The 20812-nt window shown below is 42.8% G+C and overlaps 1 protein-coding gene and 1 pseudogene across 1 annotated transcript in view; both read left to right on the top strand.

The window, feature by feature from the left end:
- The window catches only part of ABCC2 (ATP binding cassette subfamily C member 2), a 59698-nt gene that overhangs the window by 7145 nt on the left and 31741 nt on the right, over nucleotides 1-20812 (top strand). The window contains exons 3-11 of the mRNA XM_032432353.1: nucleotides 7564-7689; nucleotides 9764-9898; nucleotides 10112-10219; nucleotides 10651-10706; nucleotides 11901-12135; nucleotides 14460-14623; nucleotides 15444-15621; nucleotides 18554-18808; nucleotides 20001-20066. Coding sequence (XP_032288244.1) covers nucleotides 7564-7689; nucleotides 9764-9898; nucleotides 10112-10219; nucleotides 10651-10706; nucleotides 11901-12135; nucleotides 14460-14623; nucleotides 15444-15621; nucleotides 18554-18808; nucleotides 20001-20066 — 1323 coding nt within the window. The remainder of the gene's footprint in view (nucleotides 1-7563; nucleotides 7690-9763; nucleotides 9899-10111; nucleotides 10220-10650; nucleotides 10707-11900; nucleotides 12136-14459; nucleotides 14624-15443; nucleotides 15622-18553; nucleotides 18809-20000; nucleotides 20067-20812) is intronic.
- On the top strand, nucleotides 8042-8720 carry LOC116649474 (annotated as a pseudogene).

Consider the following 20812-nt stretch of genomic DNA (forward strand, 5'->3'; position numbering starts at 1 on the left):
ATCCTCATATAAAATTTTCAGAGAGAGCAACAATAAATAAATCTCAAAGTCCTTGCTTTCTGAAAATATTCATCTGGATATGGAATGCTAGCTTCAAAAACATTTTTTTAACTCTGAAAATGTTGCTATATTGCTCCCCAACATCCTGTGCTACTGAGTTATCTTCTGTAGAAGGTTTTATCCTCTTTATTCTTGACGTCCTGAAATTTCATGAGAGTCTGTTTAGATGGGTCTTTTCTCATGCAATGGGTTCAACACTTTCAACCTAAAGACTCATGTCTTTCTTATCTCTGAGAAATTTTCATATATTACTTCGTTTACTTTCTTACCTCCAATTTTGAAATTCCATCTCTTTAGAACTTCTTTTAGGTGGATTTTGGACACTGAATTGATTTTCCTTCTCAACTTCTCTCTTTTTTAAATTTCTTTTTCATTTTCACTTATGTTCTGCGATATTCCCCAATTTCTTTTCTTTCAGTCATCCTAAAGAGCCTTTATTTTTGCAATCATGGGTTTGATTTCTAAGAATTATCCTTAATTTCGGAATATACCTTTTTTAAAACATCAACCTATTAATGGATGCACTGTCTTCTCAGATCCCTCTTAGGACATTAATTTTAAAATAATTTAAAAGTATCTTCTGTTCATTTAATAATTTGTTTGTTTTATCCCAGAATCAGTTGTTCTGTTTAATTATCTTGGCTATCTTCTTTGTTGGTATTGGTTTTTCTCAACTTTCTTATGTTATTAGTGTTCTTTTTGCATTTATAAGCAAAGGACTAAGTTAATGAATATATGTGACTGGAGTAGACCCCTCTGCCATTCTGTAAGTCAGCTCCCCCCAAGCTGGCCTCTTCTTGCGGGGAGGACTGCCTTTGAGCTCTGAGTCCTGGACAACTGTGGGAGCTTCTGGCTTCTCCCAAGAGCTTCGGGACTTCTCCACCCTTACTGCATGCCTGCTGAATGAAGACGCGTTTACTCTGAACTTCAGTTAAGACTCTGATTTCAGTCCTTTTTTTCCAGTCTTACTCGCAGCTGGGGCTGACCACAAAGAATAGATTTCTGTCAGTGCAAGATCTCACCTGCAAGTCATACCTGTTAGCTGAGACAATAAAGAATTGATTCTCTTACATAACAAGAAGACCAGAAGCAGTGCAGCCCCAGGACTTACTACTTTAGAAGCTCAACAACCTCAGCAGATAGCTGATTATTTTCATCTTTTTTCTGACTGGCTCAGCCTGTCAAGCCAGTTATTAAGCTAACACATGATTGCAGGATGGCTGCAGCAGCTCCAGGTATCACACCCTCAAGTCTGTCCAGAGGCAGATAAAGATAGCAGACACTCCTATATACCACTTAAAAAAAATAGCTCTATTGATATACAGTCTACATACCATAAAACACACCTGTTTAAAGTGTACATTTCAGTGGTTTTTAGTAGACTCACAAAAATGTGTGACCATAACCTCTAATTCCAGAATAGCTTCATTACTCCAAAAAGAAACTCAGTACCTATTAGGCAGTAACAACCCATTCCCTCCCCTGTCATCCCTCTCCCTTAATCCTGAGCAACTGCTAATCTACTTTCTGTCTATGGGTTTGCCTATTCAGAACATTTCATATAATGGAATTATATACTATGTAGCCTTTAGCACCTGACTTATTTAACATAGCAAAATGTTTTCAAGCTTTCCTCATCTCTTTTTTTTTTCTTAGATTTTTATTTATGAAAGAGGGAGCACAAGTGGGGGGAGGGGCACAGGGAGAGTGAGAAGCAGACTCCCCACGGAGCAGGGAGCCCGATGCGGGGCTCAATCCCAGGACCCTGGGATTGTGACTTGAGCCGAAGGCAGACGCTTAACGACTGAGCCACCCAGGCACCCCTCCATAAGCTTTTAAAATGCAAGACTATTCATCCACTTCACTGAGTTACCAGTTTTCGTTTCCACCATTTCAAAGGGGTTTTTGTTTTTTCCAAATTGCGCATACTGTAGTCATTCAAAAAACAATACAATGTACTGGAGATGACCGAGAGGAAATTCCCACTAGTCGGCGACTGAGGGAATATTCTGCAACTAAATTAGTGGAGCTGAAGAGCCACTTTAAGCAAAAGGGCCGAGAGGGGGTGGTAGCTTGGGTGTTACGACCGTGGGATACCGGGAGACTAAAGGACCCCTGGGGCATCGTGCAGGACCTTAGGATCTGTCCTTGCCCCTATGATCAATCAACCCAATGCTGCAGTAGCTGCTCTGGTGGCTGCCTTAAGTGAAACCAGGACAATCTGTCTGAAGGGAAATCAATTATACTTATTTGTAGAAGTTCAATAAGAATGTTTTCCTTGTAACACGACACTGTTGGAATGACTGGTTGTATTACCAAGGCCTTGACTGGAGTGTCCTATTTGAGAGAGACCTGCATAGACTCAGATGTGACCAGACAGCTTGAAGGAACTAAGGTTGACTTGATGGAGCCAATGAATGACCGTTGGAGAAAAAAAAAAAAAAAAATCAGCCTGGTACGTTCCATATAGGGTTCCTGGGAGCCTTACCAGATAAGTAAGGAAGGTCACTTCCCGGCAAGTTCACAAGATTTTGGGGAAGAGAGGAAGTAACCCAAATCTATAAGCATTGCAGGGGAATTAATAGCAAGTATTTGGCTTGGCTCTTGGCCTCAAAAGGCTGTTTAAGGCACAATCTGAAATTCCTTATGAAAAGTTCCAGCAACTCTGAAAAACAAACTGAGGGTTCTAGAGGGGAGGGGGTTGGGAGGATGGGTTAGCCTGGTGATGGGTATTGAGGAGGGCACGTTCTGCATGGAGCACTGGGTGTTATGCACAAACAATGAATCATGGAACACTATATCTAAAACTAATGATGTAATGTATGGGATTAACATAACAATAAAAAAAATTTAAAAAAAAAAAAAAGAAAGAAAAGTTCCAGCAGGGGCACCTGGGTGGCTCAGTCAGTTTAAAGGCCTGACTCTTGGTTTTGGCTCAGGTCATGATCTCGCCGTTGTGGATCAAGCCCCCCGTTGGGCTCTGCACTCAGTGAGGAGTCTGCTTCAGATTCTCTTTCCCTTTCCCTTCCTTCCTCTCTCTCTCTCTCTCTCTCTCAAATGAATAAATAAAATCTTGGGGGAAAAAAAAAGTTCCCACAAACCAAATTTAAAAGAACTTAAATGGCCAGTCACTATTCTTGCTGCACTTACGTAAATAGGCCAAGTTAAAACTGGGCTTGGTTTATAAACAACTTAGTCTTAACTTGGCTGCCTTTGAGGGTGATTTTTAGAGAGGAAAAAAAATGTTTCAGTAACATATCTTTATGGCTATTAGATTCTAGTTCTGATTGTCTTGAATGTTTATTGTTTACCTATAAAACTAGCCTGGATTCTGAATTATTCTGGTTTCCTTGTATATCTGGCTACTTATCTACCAGATTGCTTGCATACTATGGACCTGACTTTGAAAGTCCACCTGCAGGACCGCCTCCTGAAATGACCCCACTCACTGTTTAATTGAACTGACCTAATCGACCCTGATGTGAAATATAGAATAAGATGCTACAACCACCCGTGAAAGTTCCAAAATAATGGCTCTATGAAGGGTGGGGGTTCAACTTACTACTAAGGAATATCTTTAATTGGATGCAAGGCTGTTTCATTCTTCAAATTCTGATCTATACCCATTTTCAGCAGGAAGAAGCTAGGGTGGTTGTCACCCCATCTCTCCAGAATGAGGAATGATGAAAAGCAGGGGTGGTATTGGCTCATGGGGCCAAAACAGCTACTAGGTTATTGCTGAAATAAGATTTTCCATGTCTATTGCCCATAAAGCATTTGTCTCTTGAGCTTAGCATTGCTGATGTTCCCTCCTGTTGCATCAGGAAATATCTTCCTGTCATGGGCTACCTCTTGGGTTGAAATTCACAGTTGCTTCAACTGTTGGGTCTGAGGAAAGGACCCCTTTACCGGGCCTGGGGGATCTTGCATTGCTGTTTGTATTGCTGCTGTGACCTAGGAATGCAAGTCATCTCCTGCAATCTGGCTCTAGGGTCATAGTGAAGTATGCTGTGCAGGGATTGTGTGGGCCATAAAGATGTTGGGGATGGAATGTAGGAGTGTAGACAACACTGACTCTGTCTTTGGCCCTCCATTTGTTCTCCCCTCTGGCTACTGCAGATAACTAGTAGAGAGCCATCTGGTGCAGAGGTAGTACCACTTCAGATAACTACCCTGTGACCTCACCAGCATGCCCCTCGCTCTATGAAAGCTGGAGATTAAGGACTGGGTGGCTGGGGAAAATGAGCGGGGGGAATTTGGGGTGGAAAATAGCTGCATAGTGCCCTTTGTTGTACATCCATCCACCTACCTGATTACCCCTGTCGGTAAGTTAACTGAATAATACTGTGTAAATGGTATAGAGTGGCTTGCATCGTTTTTCCATATGAAAGCACCTTCTCAGTCTGGAGGATACATTACCGACCCTCCTCCACCTTCTAATAGCTACATAATAGTTCATCACATGAGAATACCATAACTTATTTTAACAACTCTTGCAGCATTAATTCCTCCCAACAAACCTCTCCACCACTGTTTTGGGTTATTTTAGGTTTTATAAATACTTTACTACTAAAACTAAGACTCTGGTTAACATTCAGTGCATAAGTATTTGCCTGAAATTCAGAGTATTTCCTTAGAATGGCTTCCTAGGAGTAGAATGACTATATCAAAGAATGTGAGTAGTTTAGGCTTTTGAAAAATTGGAAAATATTTATCATTTAGGAAGCTTTTTGCCGATTTATATTCTCACCAAAAGTGTGTTAAAGTTTGTCTCTGCACCCTTGCCAGCACTGGGTCTAACCTATTTTTCTTTTATATGTAAAAATGGCATCCTATTGTTTCACTTTGCATTTCTAGAAGTACTAATGCAATTGATGTTTAATTGGTTGAGCATATTTATGAATTGTCCACATCACTTGCTCATTTTTTAAAATGGGCATGTTACTGTATTTAACATTTTTTTCAAATATACTTTTTTAAAATTTAAATTCAATTAATTGGCATATAATGTATTATTAGTTTCAGAGGTAGAGGTCAGTGATTCATCAATCTTATATAATACTGAGTGCTCATTACATCAAGTGCCCTCCTTAAGATCTATCATCCAGTTACCTCATCCCTCCACCTCCCTCCCCTCCAGCAACCCTCAGTTTGTTTCCTATGATTAAGAGTTTCTTATGGTTTTTCTCCCTCTCTGGTTTTGTTTTATTTTTTTCCTCTCTTCCTGTATGATCCTCTGTTTTGTTTCTTAAATTCCACATATGAGTGAGATCATATGATAATTGCCTTTCTCTGACTGACTTATTTCACTTAGCATAATACCCTCTAGTTCCATCCACATCATTGCAAATGGCAAGATTTTTTTTTGATGGCTGAGTAGTATTCCACTACAGTTAACTTTAATCTTTTGAATAAATCAGGATTACAACTCAAAATGTACAAAAGGTACATGGTATTCTAGTCACTCATTCTTGTCTGAATTAGCAACCATTGACACTAGTTCCTTGTATATACTTCCAGAGATAATCTATGTTTATAAAAATGCCTACTTTTCTTTACACAAATTTAGAGTCTTACGTTAGTGTCCGTGTCTTGAAGATCCCTCCATTTTAGGACCTAAAAATCTGCTTTCTAATGACTACTCGTGATGCAGTTATTTGGGTGTACCATAACTTATGTGCCCTACGTAACAGAAATTTAGGTGGTTTTTAACCTTCTGTCATCATAGGTAATGCTGCAGTAAACAACATTTTTACCTGTGTCGGTAGCATAAATTCCTACAAACGAAGTTATGGTGAAGAGTATATTAAACTTTTGTAAATGGTGAAAATTATCCTCCATAGAGTTTTTTCCTCAGTCTCACCAACTTTTTATCAAACTTTTTGATATTTGCTAAGCAGTTAAGTGAAAAATGGTATATCATTATAATTTGAAAATGCACTAATTATCAGGTTAAGCATCTGTTCCTATGTTTAAAAGCCATGTTTTTTTTTTCTTTAAATTTTCCATTCTATGCCTTTTGCACTGGATTGTTTGTTTTCATCTTGAAATGCTTTGTAGGAGTTCCTTATAATGTAAATTGTTCTTTTTGATATGGATTGCTCAGTATATTTCTAATCAATATGTAAGAGTTTAATATATGGAAGCCTGTGGCAAGGCCTATTCTTTTTCCTTGGCCTAGGGAGCTGGTTAGTAGTCTCTTCACCTGTTCTCCTCAAGTCCTCCTTGACTGGGTGCCTTAGCTCCACCTTGCTCTATTTTATGCCCAATTTACCTAAAGGCAAACATATCTTACCACTTCAAAAGCTGTTATTTTTTTCCAGAAAAAACCTCAGTGTCATGTAAGAAAGCACAATATAGTATATTATGTGCTTGAGAAACGCATTCTCTTTATCAACATGTCTTTGACTTTATGCCTTGCTAAATAACCACACTAGTCCTACTACAGATGCATTCATCTCCCTCACTGGTTGGTTTTCATTACAAGCAGCCCAGTATTTCTGCCTGAACCATTCTGGATGAATGAGACATGGGAATGAGTAGGGATAGATGGATGGGAGTTGAAGAGATGGGGGTAAGGGAGATGGTCCTAAAGATCCTCATTTTGAGGCCTAAGATTCTGGTGGACCTCCTCACTGGAAGTAGTAATTTTTTATCCTGATAGGTGGGGGTGATGCTTTAGAATAATACAATGTGTAGCATGTCTTATGAACTCATAGGACAAATATTGATTGGCTTGGAGTCCTCCTAGGGTGACATAGTCACAATTGTTTGCAACATTAACTTCAAACGTTGTCTGGGGAAGAGGCTGGGAATAATCAAGGAAATGGGAATATGACCAAGGAAACTGGAAATCCCAATTGGGGTAAGGGGGCTCCCTTTTTCAATCTATTTTTATTAGTTACCTATTGTTGTATAACAAATTACTCCAAAACTTAGCAATTAAAAAAACCACATTTCGTACATTTTCCATGGATCAGAAATTTGGGAGCTGCTTCCCTGGGTTCTGCTTCAGGGTTTCTCATGGCCTTGCAGCTGATATGCTAGCAGAGACTAAGGTCATCTGAAGGCTTGACGGGAGCTAGAGCATCTAATTCTAAGATGACTCATTCACATGGCTGTTGGCAAGAGGCCTCAGTTACTTACCAAGTGGATCTCTCCATAGAGCTACTGGAGTGTCCTCACGATGGCACTGATAGCTTTTCCTGAAGTGAGTGATCTGAGAAAGAGAATGGGGCAGGCATCTTGTTTTTTACGACCTTCTACCATATTCTATTCTTTAGAATTGAATCACTAAGTTAATGCTCGCACTCAAGGGGAGGGGTACCAAGATCTACTTTTTGAGGGGAGGAATATCAAAGAATTTGTGAACATAGTTTAAAACCATCACACTCAGCATTCCTCAAAAACCTATCCTAGCATACATTGAACTTCATCTATTATCAGGAACCATTCTATTCTAAAGCATGATATCCTCTTAACAGTGGTCTTTTTCCTTCTCAGGTGCTTGTTGGGTTTCTTCTTATTCTAGCAGCCATAGAGCTGGCCCTTGTACTCACAGAAGACTCTGGACAAGCCACGGTCCCTGCCATTAGATACACCAATCCAAGCCTTTACCTGGGCACATGGGTAAGGCCTACCCCCACTCCTGCCCTGTTTATCCTCTTCCCTCTTCCTATTCATAGTTATCTAGTTGAAATGTACTCTTTTGGAATAAAATTAAGTCAATTTCATCTACCTTTTTTGAGGGGCCTATGATGAGGCAAAACTTGGTTGTAATGGGGTTGAATCAAATTTTAGTTTTGTATATTCTTTTGAACACTAACTTATAGATCCTTCTCCCTAGTGTAAATACTAACTTTGATGCCTAAGATATGTATCTTATGCCCTCCTATCTTTCCACCTAATAATTATACATGAGTGAGTGGCAGGCCAGCCGAGGCAGAGACCTACGCTCTGGCAGGCCCAGGAGGTCAGTGCCATGACCCTGTGCCACTTCTGGTATGGTTCACCCTGGCCTACTTCCTCTACTTCATCACCTACAAGCACTGTGGCCTGAGTGCAATGCCTTCTGGAAGTGCGTGCAGGCCAGGGTCACCTACCTCTTCATGCAGCTGTGCAAGATGCTATTCCTGGCCTTGTTTTTCCCCACCTGGGAAGGTGGCATCCCTGACTTCATTGGGGTGTCATGAAGGTCAACGTGGATGTGGCAGGCCTGTTAGGCCTAAACCTTGTCATGTCCTTGCAAACATGCAAGGGGGAATACAAGATCATGTTACTGCCCTAGGCTGGGCCATGGCCACGCTCATTATGTCCCACTGCATCCCATCTGAGTTGGAGCCCAGGGCATGGAGTTTGACTGGAAGGACATCCAGAAGAGCATGGACTCCAATATCAGTCTGGTCCCTTACATCATCTCATCTGCCCAGGTCTGGATGATAACAAGCCACCACCCATACCTCACTTCTCAGCCATCAGTACTCCTACTGATGTTCCTTAGCATCTGTGAGGCCTTTGTCATGGAGACCTTTGTCCATCTCTGTTCCCTGGGCAGCTGGACAGCACTCTATGGCCCTGTATGTCACCGTTGTCAACATGCAGTCCTAGACTTGGTGTCCCAAACATTCACACACCCTTTGCCTGCCTCCAGGCTTCAGTGAAGTAAACAGTATTTGGAAAGTAAAAAATAAATAAATAAATATACATATACACACATGAAAGCCAAGTTTCTTGATGTAAAAGAATTTTCTAAATGCTGTAAATATTATTCTTAAATTGACTAATGACTCATCAATGGATCCCTGAGTCTAGAGTTGTTTGTATAAACTCGATAACAGAAGCTGCTCTCTCTCCTGCAGGCTTGGTTTTTGGGGAGGCCTGCACAGTGTTTTAAAAACAACTGAATTAAAAATAAATAAATAAAAACAACTGAATTAGTTGCTACCATTTTAAAAGAGGAAGATGCTACATAACTATTTGGATTATCTAAACTTTCTTGAAAAATCAGAATGCCTGGTATCTATGGGCCTATATCCCCATAGGGCAATGGTCAGCCATTGTGTGTGCATCTCTTCCCAATGCTGTGTTTAGTGACAGTGTGTTGGGGCTTGAAATCTACCACGGTAGGAATATCTATAGCACAGAAATGAACAAATGCTACTAATCATGGCTTTGTTTTCAGAATGTTAGTTTACAAGCTCAGCACTGAGTCTAGGAAACGAACACTTATTATATTTAAGTGAGATGTTACAAGGCAAGCTTTTTTTTATTGCTTAGTTTGATATTATTAGAAAATGTCATAGACAAGTTGCACCTGTCCAGCAGAAACTGCCTCCCAGGTGGACTACTGCAGCACCTGAAATTAACTTCCTTGGGTCTTGAAAAGACTTTTCCGTCTCCCAAAGTAACTCCATTAAATGCAGAAGGTGACCCTCTGTCTTCTTGGCTAACTCCCCACCCAAGTGTGATGGGGAGATGGGGTGGGGAAGGGATTCCCAGGAAGAGCACGGATGCCCTAAAAGAAGAAGTTGGATTGTATCAGGGAGGAAGTCTACAACTTGGCATTTGTGTGTTTTCTGCTTGGCCAGATTAGTTCTAACAATCTCCTCCTCTAACCCACCATTCTTTCCCTGTCTCTCTGGCCTCTTTCTTGCCTCTCATCCTTGGTGACAGTATTTTTCAGAACTTGTGAATTTCTCTCCAGCTCCTGGTTTTGTTGATCCAACATAGCAGGCGATGGTGCATGCAGAAGGATTCTTGGTTCCTCTCCCTGTTCTGGATTCTCTCAATACTCTGTGGCATTTTCCAATTACAGACTCTGATCCGGACACTCTTAAAGGTAAGGAGGAAAGAGAGGGTGACTTGAGAAGGTAGTGGTGATCAACTTCTAAGAGTGAATGGCAGAGAGTCAGTTGAACTCTGGGATAGAATTTGTTTAGGGGATTTGATGATAGACTTCAATCACAAGCATTGACCTATGTGGGCCATTTAGACTTAATTTGGAAAAAGGCTCATTTTCTTTGTTTTTTGTTGTTGTTTTTCCTCCCCATAGGGCAGCAATTCTAACCTGGCCTATTCCTGCCTGTTCTTCATCTGCTATGCACTGCAGATCCTGATCCTGATCCTTTCAGCATTTTCAGAAAAAGATGCCTCATCAACTGTGAGACCCTAAATATGCCCATCTCGTGTATTATTTCATTGGATGGTATTTTGACACATGTAACTTTGAGATGCCTAGGCCTCATGGGGGTCCCACTAGCCCAGAATATAGCTGTGTGGACTATTTATGGCTTAAGGAAACCAAAAGTGGCTAGCGTACAGAAATACTCTTTTATGAGTATGGAAATACTTTTACATTGACCTGCCAATCTTCAGCCTGGACAATTCATTCACCTACCTATGCCAGAAAATCTTATTTTTCCTGGTGACTTTAGGGTCTCCAGATAAACCTATGTTGTTCAGTCTACTTCAGTCTTATGTCTACTTTTTAGCAAAGCATAGCTAGAAAAAGTCAGTTTCCAATTTTAGAGTCCCACAAAGTTCCTGTTTCAAGCTGATTTACTTTTGATTTTGTGTGTGTGTGTCTTGCAGAATCCATCATTCACAGCCTCATTTCTGAGTAGCATTACATTTAGTTGGTATGACAGGTAAGAAATGCCTGGAGTGTGGGTTGTCCCTATCCCTACCCCCTCATTCTTCTGAAAGTGATGGAATTATTAATTTTAAAAATGCTTTCCAAGGCCTCCATTTCTCCTCTACTTGGAGTCTGAGAATGTTGACTTAATAGATCTATTTATTTCAGACTGAGATGTGGAGGAGAGGATGGAGGGGGCTTTGCTCTTGGTGGCCTGGGGGTTCCATGGGGAAAAGGAAGGATGTTAGGAAAAAGGCAGAAGGATAAGAAGAGGGACGTTTGGGGGTGGGCAGTGTGTCACAATTTGAAGGGTAAGAGATGCACCAGCTGGCCTGGGCTACCAAAGGATCTGCAGCAAGCTCTCTTGGCCTTTGTAGTTCTATGGAGCCCTTGGCAGCTGCTCCTGCCTGTGAACCCCTTCTCAGATAATGATTTCAGCACATAAAGAAAAAGACACAGGTTACAAAGGAAACCAAATATATTGAAATAAAATCACTTAAATAAAAAAACAAAAACAAATTTGTGATGTAACCCAAGCGCTTCTTTACAAACATGTTAAATGACGAGATCTAGTAAAGGAGCGATAGGGCTAATAATGACCACAATCTCAAAGTAGCCCTGAGTGTACATGTACCATGAAAACACTGCGGTGTCCCCTGGTGTCAGAGGAATGTGCAGTCCTGTTTCCAGCTGTCTGGTTGCCTCCATTCATGTTCTAAGGAAAGGCTAGATTTCAGTTAGAAGCTGGTGAAAATAAAGATGTAATTTATTTTGTATCCATGTTCTCAAACACCAGGTTGGTGGGCCCTGATCTAGAGAGAGAGCATAGAGGAGGCCTCCAGGGCTGCTCAGTTCCTTAAGGGCATCATGAAGGCCCCTCAGGGAGATGCCGATGCAGAGAGGCAGCCAGTGTTCGAGGAGGAAAGGGCAGGAGGACGTGATGCTCTTCTGGCTTTTAATTCAGTCGCACTGCTCCTCTTGCCCTTCTCGTCTTATTCCACATTCCATCACCTCTCCCATCCGTTTTCCACCCTCCCCACGCCTCTTTCAAGTGTAAAGGGCCAGGAGATGGAGCAATGGGCCTCCTCCCATCCTTTGTCCCTCCATCTCTGAACTGAGGGGGGGGGCAGGTTTTGACAGAAGCAGCAAGGGGACTGCCCCTGACCCAGCCTGTAGGGTCTCAGCCTGTGGATCGCTCTGGTTCCAGCATCATTATGAAAGGCTACAAGCAACCTCTGACACTTGAAGATGTCTGGGATGTTGATGAAGAGATTAAAACCAAGGCACTGGTCAGCACGTTTGAAAAACATATGGTAGGAGAGCTGCAGAAGGCCAGGAAGGCGCTCCGGGGACGGCAGCAGAGGAAGGCCTGGAGGGGCTCTGGAGATGGGCTGCATGGCTTGAACAAGAATCAGAGTCAAAGCCAAGATACCATTGTCCTGGTAACATTCCCATGAGTGTCTGTGTGAATGTGCTCTAGGTTTCAGGCATGAGGATATCCGTGTCCTAGTGATTCTGTCCTTATATTTTGATAGCCCTGTATACACTGCAGTGCATTTTATGTTATTTGTAGTAGTTATAATACTAATAATACCTTAGTGGTGGATACATTTGGGTAGAATGTGCTATTCTCTCTCTTTTGGGGTATATTTGAAATTTTCCATATCTTTAAAAATAGAAAAATAGGGGGCACCTTGGTGGCTCAGTCCATTGAGCATCTGCCTTCGGCTCAGGTCATGATCCCAGGGTCCTGGGATCGAGTCCCGCATCAGGCTCCCTGCTCAGCGGGGAGCCTGCTTCTCCCTCTTCCTCTGCCTCTCTTTCTCTCTCTATCAAATAATCTTAAAAAAAAAAATAGAAAAATAGTACCTTAGCATTACCAGAAGTTGCACTTTGGTGGGCTTTAGCACTAGCAGCTAATTCACTTATTTATTCACTCAAAAGTATTAAGTACCAAGTGTCAGACTATTCTGGGCACTGGGTACAAGGAATAGCCTGAAAGAGTCCTCTTTAGAGAGCTGGAAAATAATAAACCAATACAGGTTACTCTCTGAGAGTAATACATGTTATTAAGAATGTATAAAACATGTTAATGTCTTTGCAGTGAAGTGCCTTTAGGGTCGTAGGAGAGACTTCTCAGAGGAGGTGTCACTTGAGCAGAGACCCAAAGTCTGAGAAGAGCCCACCTTGGGGACCATCAGAAGGCAGTGTAGGGGCGCCTGGATGGCTCAGTCGTTAAGCGTCTGCCTTTGGCTCAGCTCATGATCCCAGGGTCCTGGGATCGAGCCCTGCGTTGGTTCCCTGCTCCACAGGAAGCCTGCTTTTCCCTCTCCCACTCCCCCTGCTTGTGTTCCTGCTCTCGCTCTCTCTCTCTCTGTCAAATAAATAAATAAAAATCTTAAAAAAAAAAAAAAAGAAGGCAGTGTAATCCCGTCCAAGGGAGCAGTGGTGTGAGGCTAAGGGAACACAGTTTGTTCAGAAAACTGCAAGAAGGTCCTGGGGCATGGACAGAGAGGCTGAGAAGGGGGTGCTCAGGGCAGTGGATAGGGACCGTGCTGTGTAGACCCTTGTGGACCATGGTAAGGAGTCTGGATTTTATTTTACGAAGGATGGGAAGCCAGTGGAAGGTTTTGAACAGAAGAGTAATGGGATCAGATTTGTACTTTTAAAAGCATGTTTGGGCTGCCACCAGGAGGACAGATGGTTGGGGGGCAAGAGTAGAAGCTGGGGGGCAGGCTGGGGCAGTTGCCCGGGCAAGAGAGACTGATCAGATGGGGTCTCAGTGACAAAGTTACAAGAGGATGTCACTAGTAGAAAAACCTGGAAACTAAGGCTGAGAAGCTGAATTGGGGGCCTGATGGGCCCCTGGAGAATGTAATGAAGAGGCCAGATCACAGGAAGAGGAAGAGGCTGGTGAGGGAGCGGGAATGCCCCGGTACTGGATGCTCGGATGGGACAGTGGAAGTTGTGCCCTCACAAAGTACCGCTAGCAGCATGGCCTAAAACAAATGTGCTGTTTCACAGGTAGGAAGCCAGAAGCCCCAAATCAAAGTATCAGCAGGGCCACGCTCCTTCCAAAACCCGGAGGGCAGAAACCTTCCTTGCTTCTCTTACCTTCTAGTTGGGCTGTTCTTTGGCTTGTGGAGGCATCGCTCCAATCTCTGGCCATCTTCTCTCTGGCTCTGAGGCTCTTCTCTTATAAAGACACCAGTCCTGTTGGACTAGGGCCCACCCTAAGGACCTCAGCTTGATTACATCTGCAGAGACCATATTTCCAAATAAAGGCACATTCTGAGGTACTGGGGGTAAGGGTTTCAGCATCTTTTGGGGGGACATAATTCAACCCATAACATCCCACAACAACCACAAGCAGAAACAAACAAAAAGGCTCTGAGTATCAAAAATACATATCCTCATGTCCATGCCTTTCAGTCTCTGGGATTACCCTGCAGGCCCCCTACTTAGGGTCTATTCTTTTTTGTTTTGTTTTGTTTTGTTTTGTTTTGTTTTGTTTTTATGTGGTATTCTCACCAGCTTAGTTGTCTGGTTTTCTCACCCAAAATAGATTAGGAGTATCAGGATGGGGGAAAGGAACCAGTGATGGCAGCTGAAAGGGTGGATGGTGACCAGGCAGTGAGAAGACCAAAATCTGTACAAAGAAAGCAACAGGACTCGGGGGCTTAACACTCTGGAGCCGAGCAGTGCAAGACAAAGTTTTACACCACATGGCTCTGTAAGCACTGTTGGTGTTTGGTTTTATACCTAGGAAGAAGTTAAAAAGAAAAAAAAGAAGTCTGGGACCACAAAAGACTTTCCCAAGTCCTGGTTGGTCAAGACTCTCTTCAAGACTTTCTACATCATGCTCTTGAAATCATTCCTCCTGAAGCTGGTGCATGACCTCCTCATGTTTCTGAGTCCTCAGCTGCTGAAGTGAGTCCTGGGCCTTGGCTCTCCCTTCAGGGCCTCCTCTGCCACTCTCCTCCTTGCTGGCCCCTTGGATATGCAGGCAGGAGCTTATTATTAAATTCCCATTGTTTAAAATGCTGATAATATTCTTCCACCTTATCATGTTGTGTTCATGAAAAGCACAAGGCAGTTTTCAGGATCTAAAATGCTAGGTCTTCCCTCGTTTCTACATCCCTTCCCTCCCAGGAAGCCAGATACTTGTTAGGAGCTCTTGTTAAACAGAACTGATATGGGAGGAGCCATGCCCAAGAGGCGGGCAGCACAATGCAAGAGAGCCTTGTACCTGGTGTCTGTAACCCCATCTCTACAGCCGCAGCCTTCGGTGGGAGGTTCAGCTTAATCAGAACAAGACTTCACAGTCTGCTGGAATCTATGGGATGAATTCTCCTCTATGGGAAGTTCTAACTTGCATTGGATACATGTCTTAATTACTTTTCAGGCTTGGTTTGTCCAAGAACATATCCACTTCTCCCACACAACTTCTTTTACCAGGGCCAAAGCAGGGCCAAAGCCTTGCAGCAGCATGTGTGAGGACCATTTCGTTCATTATCCTGCTCACAGCCATGGGTTATCAACTCAAACCTTTTGCTGCTTGCTGCTAGCCCTGTAAGCAAAAGCAAGAGCACCGGCACAACTGTGGAGTTCAGGTCTTCCAACAGCTTTGGACAATTCTGGTCACTTTTGTTAACTACAGGGCAGGGGTAGGGTAGCTGACTGTGCATGAAGAGTGTGAAGAGTCCTTGGAGACCTGATGGGCATCAATGACTTGGTTTTGTTCTGGCAGATTGCTGATCTCCTTCACAAATGACCGAGACACATATGTGTGGACCGCATATCTCTATTCAGTCCTCTTCTTTGCTGTGGCCCTCATCCAGTCTCTTTGCCTTCAGTGCTACTTTCAAATGTGCTTCAAGCTGGGTGTCTCTGTACGGACAACCATCATGGCGTCCATATATAAGAAGGTGAGTGGCTTGTGTCAGACCTCACTGAAGAAAATCCCCTTAAATGTGAGCATTTATTCCAAGACCGAGAAAAATTTGATGGAAATGATAACTGATCTTAACACTTGATTCTGACTAACCAGATAGCCTCCTTTGGATTTTTCTTTGCAAATTGTGGAAAAGTGGATTCACAGACCTAGGGCATGTGTGTGTTCAGGGACGCAGGGGAGGATGTACTCTAGAGGAAACCCGGCAAGCTGGTCTCCGCCCTGGATCTGCCTTTCAGCCCTGAAGGCTTGCATACCTGTCCCTCTCTTCTTGCCTCTCTTGACAAAGTGAGAACACGTTGGAAAAGAATGTAAGATTAGAGTGCTCCCTTTGGCAGCACATGTACTAAAATTGGAAAGAATGCAAGATCAGAAACGAAGCTGACCCATGGCAAACTCTTAAAACCACCAACATTTAAACTGGATACTACATGAAACTGGGTTCGTAAGACTTGGTGCATCCATCTCGGTGACAATTTTGCCATAGACTAGAATGCTCTGTGGGCCAGGGCTCCATCTCCCCAGACCCACTTTTGCCTAGAGACTGCTTTTTCTAATCTTTAGCATCTGCCCACCCCTTCTCTGCCTGACTGCCTGACTCATTTTTTCACTTTGTAAACACATGCTCTCTGGTTACTGAGTTCTGCAGACTTGGGAACTTTCCCATTTCTATATGATGATTTTGCTAATCTTCCCTCTGATGTTTGCTTTTAACGTTTAACTTTCTCAGAGCCACTGTATTTTCCTTACGTCCTAGATTCAAGGTGAAATATTTTGTCCCTTGAAAATAGAATCAATCCTATCTCAATAAAAAATAAATAAAAAGAAATGAGAATAGAGGAGTTACCATCAGTGACTACAAGCCTGAGGAAAAAAATCATACATGAGGAGCTGGACTTTTTATAGAATAGAACATTAAACACCAGTTGCGTTTTCTTCCCCTCTTTCTTGGACCATTAGAGTGTTCCATCATAGTGATTTCTCTGTTATGGTTCCTGGTTTTCTCCTTTGCATTTGTCTGTTAAAACTGATGTGTCATTGTCTTCCCTGAGCAGATGTTGACTCGTCCAGAGACCCAGACAGGTAGTCCAAAATGTCTTTAGATCAGAAGTCTGGTCCAGTCTTTTGAACTCCTGAGTAGCCTCACACTGGAATTTGTCTCTCCCCACCACTCCTCCCCCCCCCCCCCCCCCCCCGCCAGTTTTTAATCCCCTTATTTCTTTTGGAGATACTGGATTTCTGCTTGTTTGCAGGATACAGGGTCCCTAACTAGGCTATATCAGCCATTTCTGTGAATGTACACTTTTACAGTTGTGGTGATTCATTCCCACTATTTTTGATTCTTAATATATGCCAAGTTTTACAACTGTTACAATCCATAAAGAATTTGTAAAATGGAACCCTATTAGACTTTCATTCAAATAAATATCGCTACTAAGAATTGAAAATTGATTTCCTATGTTTAGACAATGCTTCATTTATGAAATGTTATGAAACATTTTTTTATATCGATTATCAATTCATGGCCCTGTGAAGTAACTGCATTCTCCCTATTTTACAGAGAAGTAAGGCTTAGGTCATTTCAATACCTACAATCACATAGCCAGGTCTTGCCCTCAGATAAGGGCTCCTGGCACTAAATTAATGTCTTTTCTACTGTATTGAGATTTTTATTGAGAATAGAAAAATGATGACCTTGAAGGGTAATTAATTTGTTTGGCTTTTTGGTTTGTTTTGGGGAAGGGGGTGTTTTTGCTCTCCCATACCAAAAGGGAGACATAGCAGTGGACTGACGTCTCTAAAACCTTAGTGGCCTAACATTTCGGAGAATTTCCTTCATTTTACTGTATAACCAAGAATCCTGTTATGTTCCAAAGAAGCATGTCTTGGTGGATTAAGATGACAGTAGAGCTTCTAGGAAGAGGATGGAGGTGGATCCCTAGGACCACCCCTAGTCCGCACACTATCTTTTGTGGGAATTAGAAGGCTCTCCTTCTTCCAGGAAGATGTAGCCCATGCCAGGTGGTGGTTTGGTGAGCATGGGGTGAACTGGTTTCAGTGCCCCGGCCCTAAGTCCCTTGGCTGGGTGCATTTGTGCAAGGCATTGTTGTAAGTGACAGACCTGTGGAGATCAGTCTTTTGATCTCTCTAACATGAAAGCAGGAGCCCATGCTATATGATTCAGCATCTAGATATTGCCTGCAAATTCCTGACAATAAACAAATTGTTTTGCTTCAAATGTGAACCTGCAGCTCTCCTCTTCATTCTGAGATCTCTGTCCTTCTTGGAAATGGTTGCAACTTCCTCATAAGAACATGACTCCAAATAACACTGCCATACCCAAAGTCTGAGGGGCCAGAATCAATACGTGATTCCGCCCTTCCTGTCTTCCTTCAGTATCTGAGGCCCTACTGTGTGCCATGTGATACAGTAGTGAAATGAACAGATGTAGCCCTTGTCCCCACAGAGTTCACATCTGGTGGAGTAGAAAAATGAAACAATTACAGTTCAGTGTGATGAATGCAATGACCAAGGTAAGCCCAGAATGTTCTGGGAGTACACAGGAGGTCCTGGCATCTAACCCAAACTTGGGAGTCCGGGGAAGGCTTCTCTGAATAAATTCCATCTAAACTGACACTAAAGAATAGGAATTTTCTGAGCAAAGAAATGTGTGTGTTGGAGAGGGGTGGCAAGGGGTTCAAGGAAGTGGGAATAACCTGAAAGAGTAGTCAAGAACGAGAGAACACTGTGTGTAAGAGTTGGAGGCAAGAAGGCAGAGCCCCTGGGAAAAGTTGTGTCCATGTGGAGACCATCCTTCTATTGTGTTCTCACTTCCCGAGTTTCCTTTTTACTCCCCATTTTCGTTGGCCTTGTCCATAAATCCCAATTCCAATCTTTATCTATAGGCGCTGACTCTATCCAACCAGGCCAGGAAGCAGTACACCATTGGAGAAACAGTGAACCTGATGTCTGTGGATGCCCAGAAGCTCATGGATGTGACTAGCTACTTTCATCTGCTGTGGTCAGATGTTCTGCAGATTACTTTATCTATCTACTTCCTATGGGCAGAGCTGGGACCCTCCATCTTGGCAGGTGTTGGGGTGATGGTACTCCTAATTCCAGTTAATGCGATACTTGCTGCCAAGAGTAGAGCTATTCAGGTAAAGAAACCGAGTCACCCTGGGGATATACACACCTTCTTCAAAGTCTAAAGTCTTTGGCTTACTCTAATTCTTGGGCGTTGGGGCAGGCAAAGCTGATGGAAGATGTTCCACCATCCCACATGAACATGGCCTACTCCATCTTCCCTTTTCATCTTTTGGCCACTCTTAAGGTTTATATACTCCATCTTTATTCATATGAGAGGGCAGAGCCTAATTAGAGAGGGGAGAGCTGCCCAGGGACCTTGCACATAACTCTTCTACCCTGCTCTGCTAGGCGTCTTTAAAAAAAAAAAAAATTTTAAGGAATGTCTACACCCAACGTGGGGCTCAAACCCACAATCCTGAGTTCAAGAGTTGCACGCTTCACTGACTGAGGCAGCTGGGTACCCCAGGGCTGTTCTTAGAGTTCTGGTGATTGGCCCTGTTTCGCCATCATAGCAGTACAAACCAATCATACAGAGCAGATGCATGAGTTACCCAAACTTTAAGCCTAAATCCTGGCAATCAGCCCTGCTACTACAGGGGGCAGGGCTCCCTGTGGACAGTCCTTTGATCTGCCAGAAATCATAGGTTGGGTGGGAGGACTTGATGGTGTACGTGATATAGTCACTCATTCACTTTGCATTCCTTTAGTTACAAATAATTCTTTTTAAAAGATTTATTGTACATACTATTCTGGGAATATGGCAGCAAATTAGATGATGCTTTTGCTCTTGTGGAGCTTTAGAGTCAAGCCATCAACAGAAGTACACAAGAAAACTATCGGGTCATGATAAGTACTATGAAGAAAATGAAATAGGGTGATAGGATAGCACGTGAGTGGGTGGTGGTTTTAGATTACAGGGTCAGGGAAGCCTTGTGAGGAGGGTACCTTTGAGCTCAACTCCGAGTAGCAGGAGCCAGACTATGAAGGAGCGGGCCTCGGGAAGTACACCCTGGGAAGAGGCCAAGCCAGGCCAAGCCTGTGGGGGTGGAAATGAACTTGGCACGTTTCAAGGATCAGAACGAAGACGGGGTTGACAGGAGCAGCCTGGGCAAAGAGGAGGGTGGGGGAGAGACGCATCCCATCACTCGGCACCTCAAGTTCCTACCAAGTGACATTCACAGTGCCGCCAGCACGACCTAGCATTCGTGCCAAATCTGGACCCTCTCACGAGGAAGTGTGTTTTGTCTTACTTTTTCCTGGCAGGTAAAAAATATGAAGAACAAAGACAAACGGTTAAAGATCATGAATGAAATTCTCAGTGGGATGAAGGTGAGAAGCCCGGCGGGAGGATGGCCCTCCGTGTAAAATGGCAGCAGCGGTGGGTTTGCGTTGCAGGACCCCTCCCCGCTCATCTGCCCACAAGTATCCAGGTCTCCGGCTTCTCCTCCTAGCTGTTTCAGGCCCTCTTTCGAATCTTGATTTCTGTATTATTTACCTTCAATGGTTTGTTTTGTTTTTATGTTTTACTGTAGAAATTGTCAAACACACACAGAAGTAGAGAGAATGATCTGATTAACCCCATGGACTTCTCACCCATGTCTAACAATTATCAGCACGATCTAACTTGTTTCATCTGTGTACCCTCTTCATGCTCTGCTAGGTGATACTTAGAGCAGATCCCAGATATCTTGTCATTTCATTCATAAATGCATTGTATGTGTTTCTAAAAGACTTTATTTTTTTAACATAACCACAATACCATTATCACACCTAAAAAAAAAAATTAGTCATTTTTTGGTACCATTAAATTTTCCTAATTGCCTCCTATGTCATTTGTTTGCTATGAATTCATTGGAATAAGGATCCAAAAAATGTCCACACGTGGCATATGATAGTGCTTTTAATTTACAATAGACTCCCTTTGTTGATGGTTTTTTTTTTAATTTTAATCTTTTTTTGTCCTATTGGAGAAACAAGGTTGTCTTATTTCCTATATTTCTTACAAATTAGTGATCAGATCTAGAGGCTTGATTAGATAGGTTTTTTGTTGGTTTTGTTTGTTCAGTGGGGCTAGG

The sequence above is a fragment of the Phoca vitulina genome, unplaced genomic scaffold (assembly GCF_004348235.1).
Source record: "Phoca vitulina isolate PV1807 unplaced genomic scaffold, GSC_HSeal_1.0 scaffold48, whole genome shotgun sequence".
Lineage (NCBI taxonomy): Eukaryota > Metazoa > Chordata > Mammalia > Carnivora > Phocidae > Phoca > Phoca vitulina.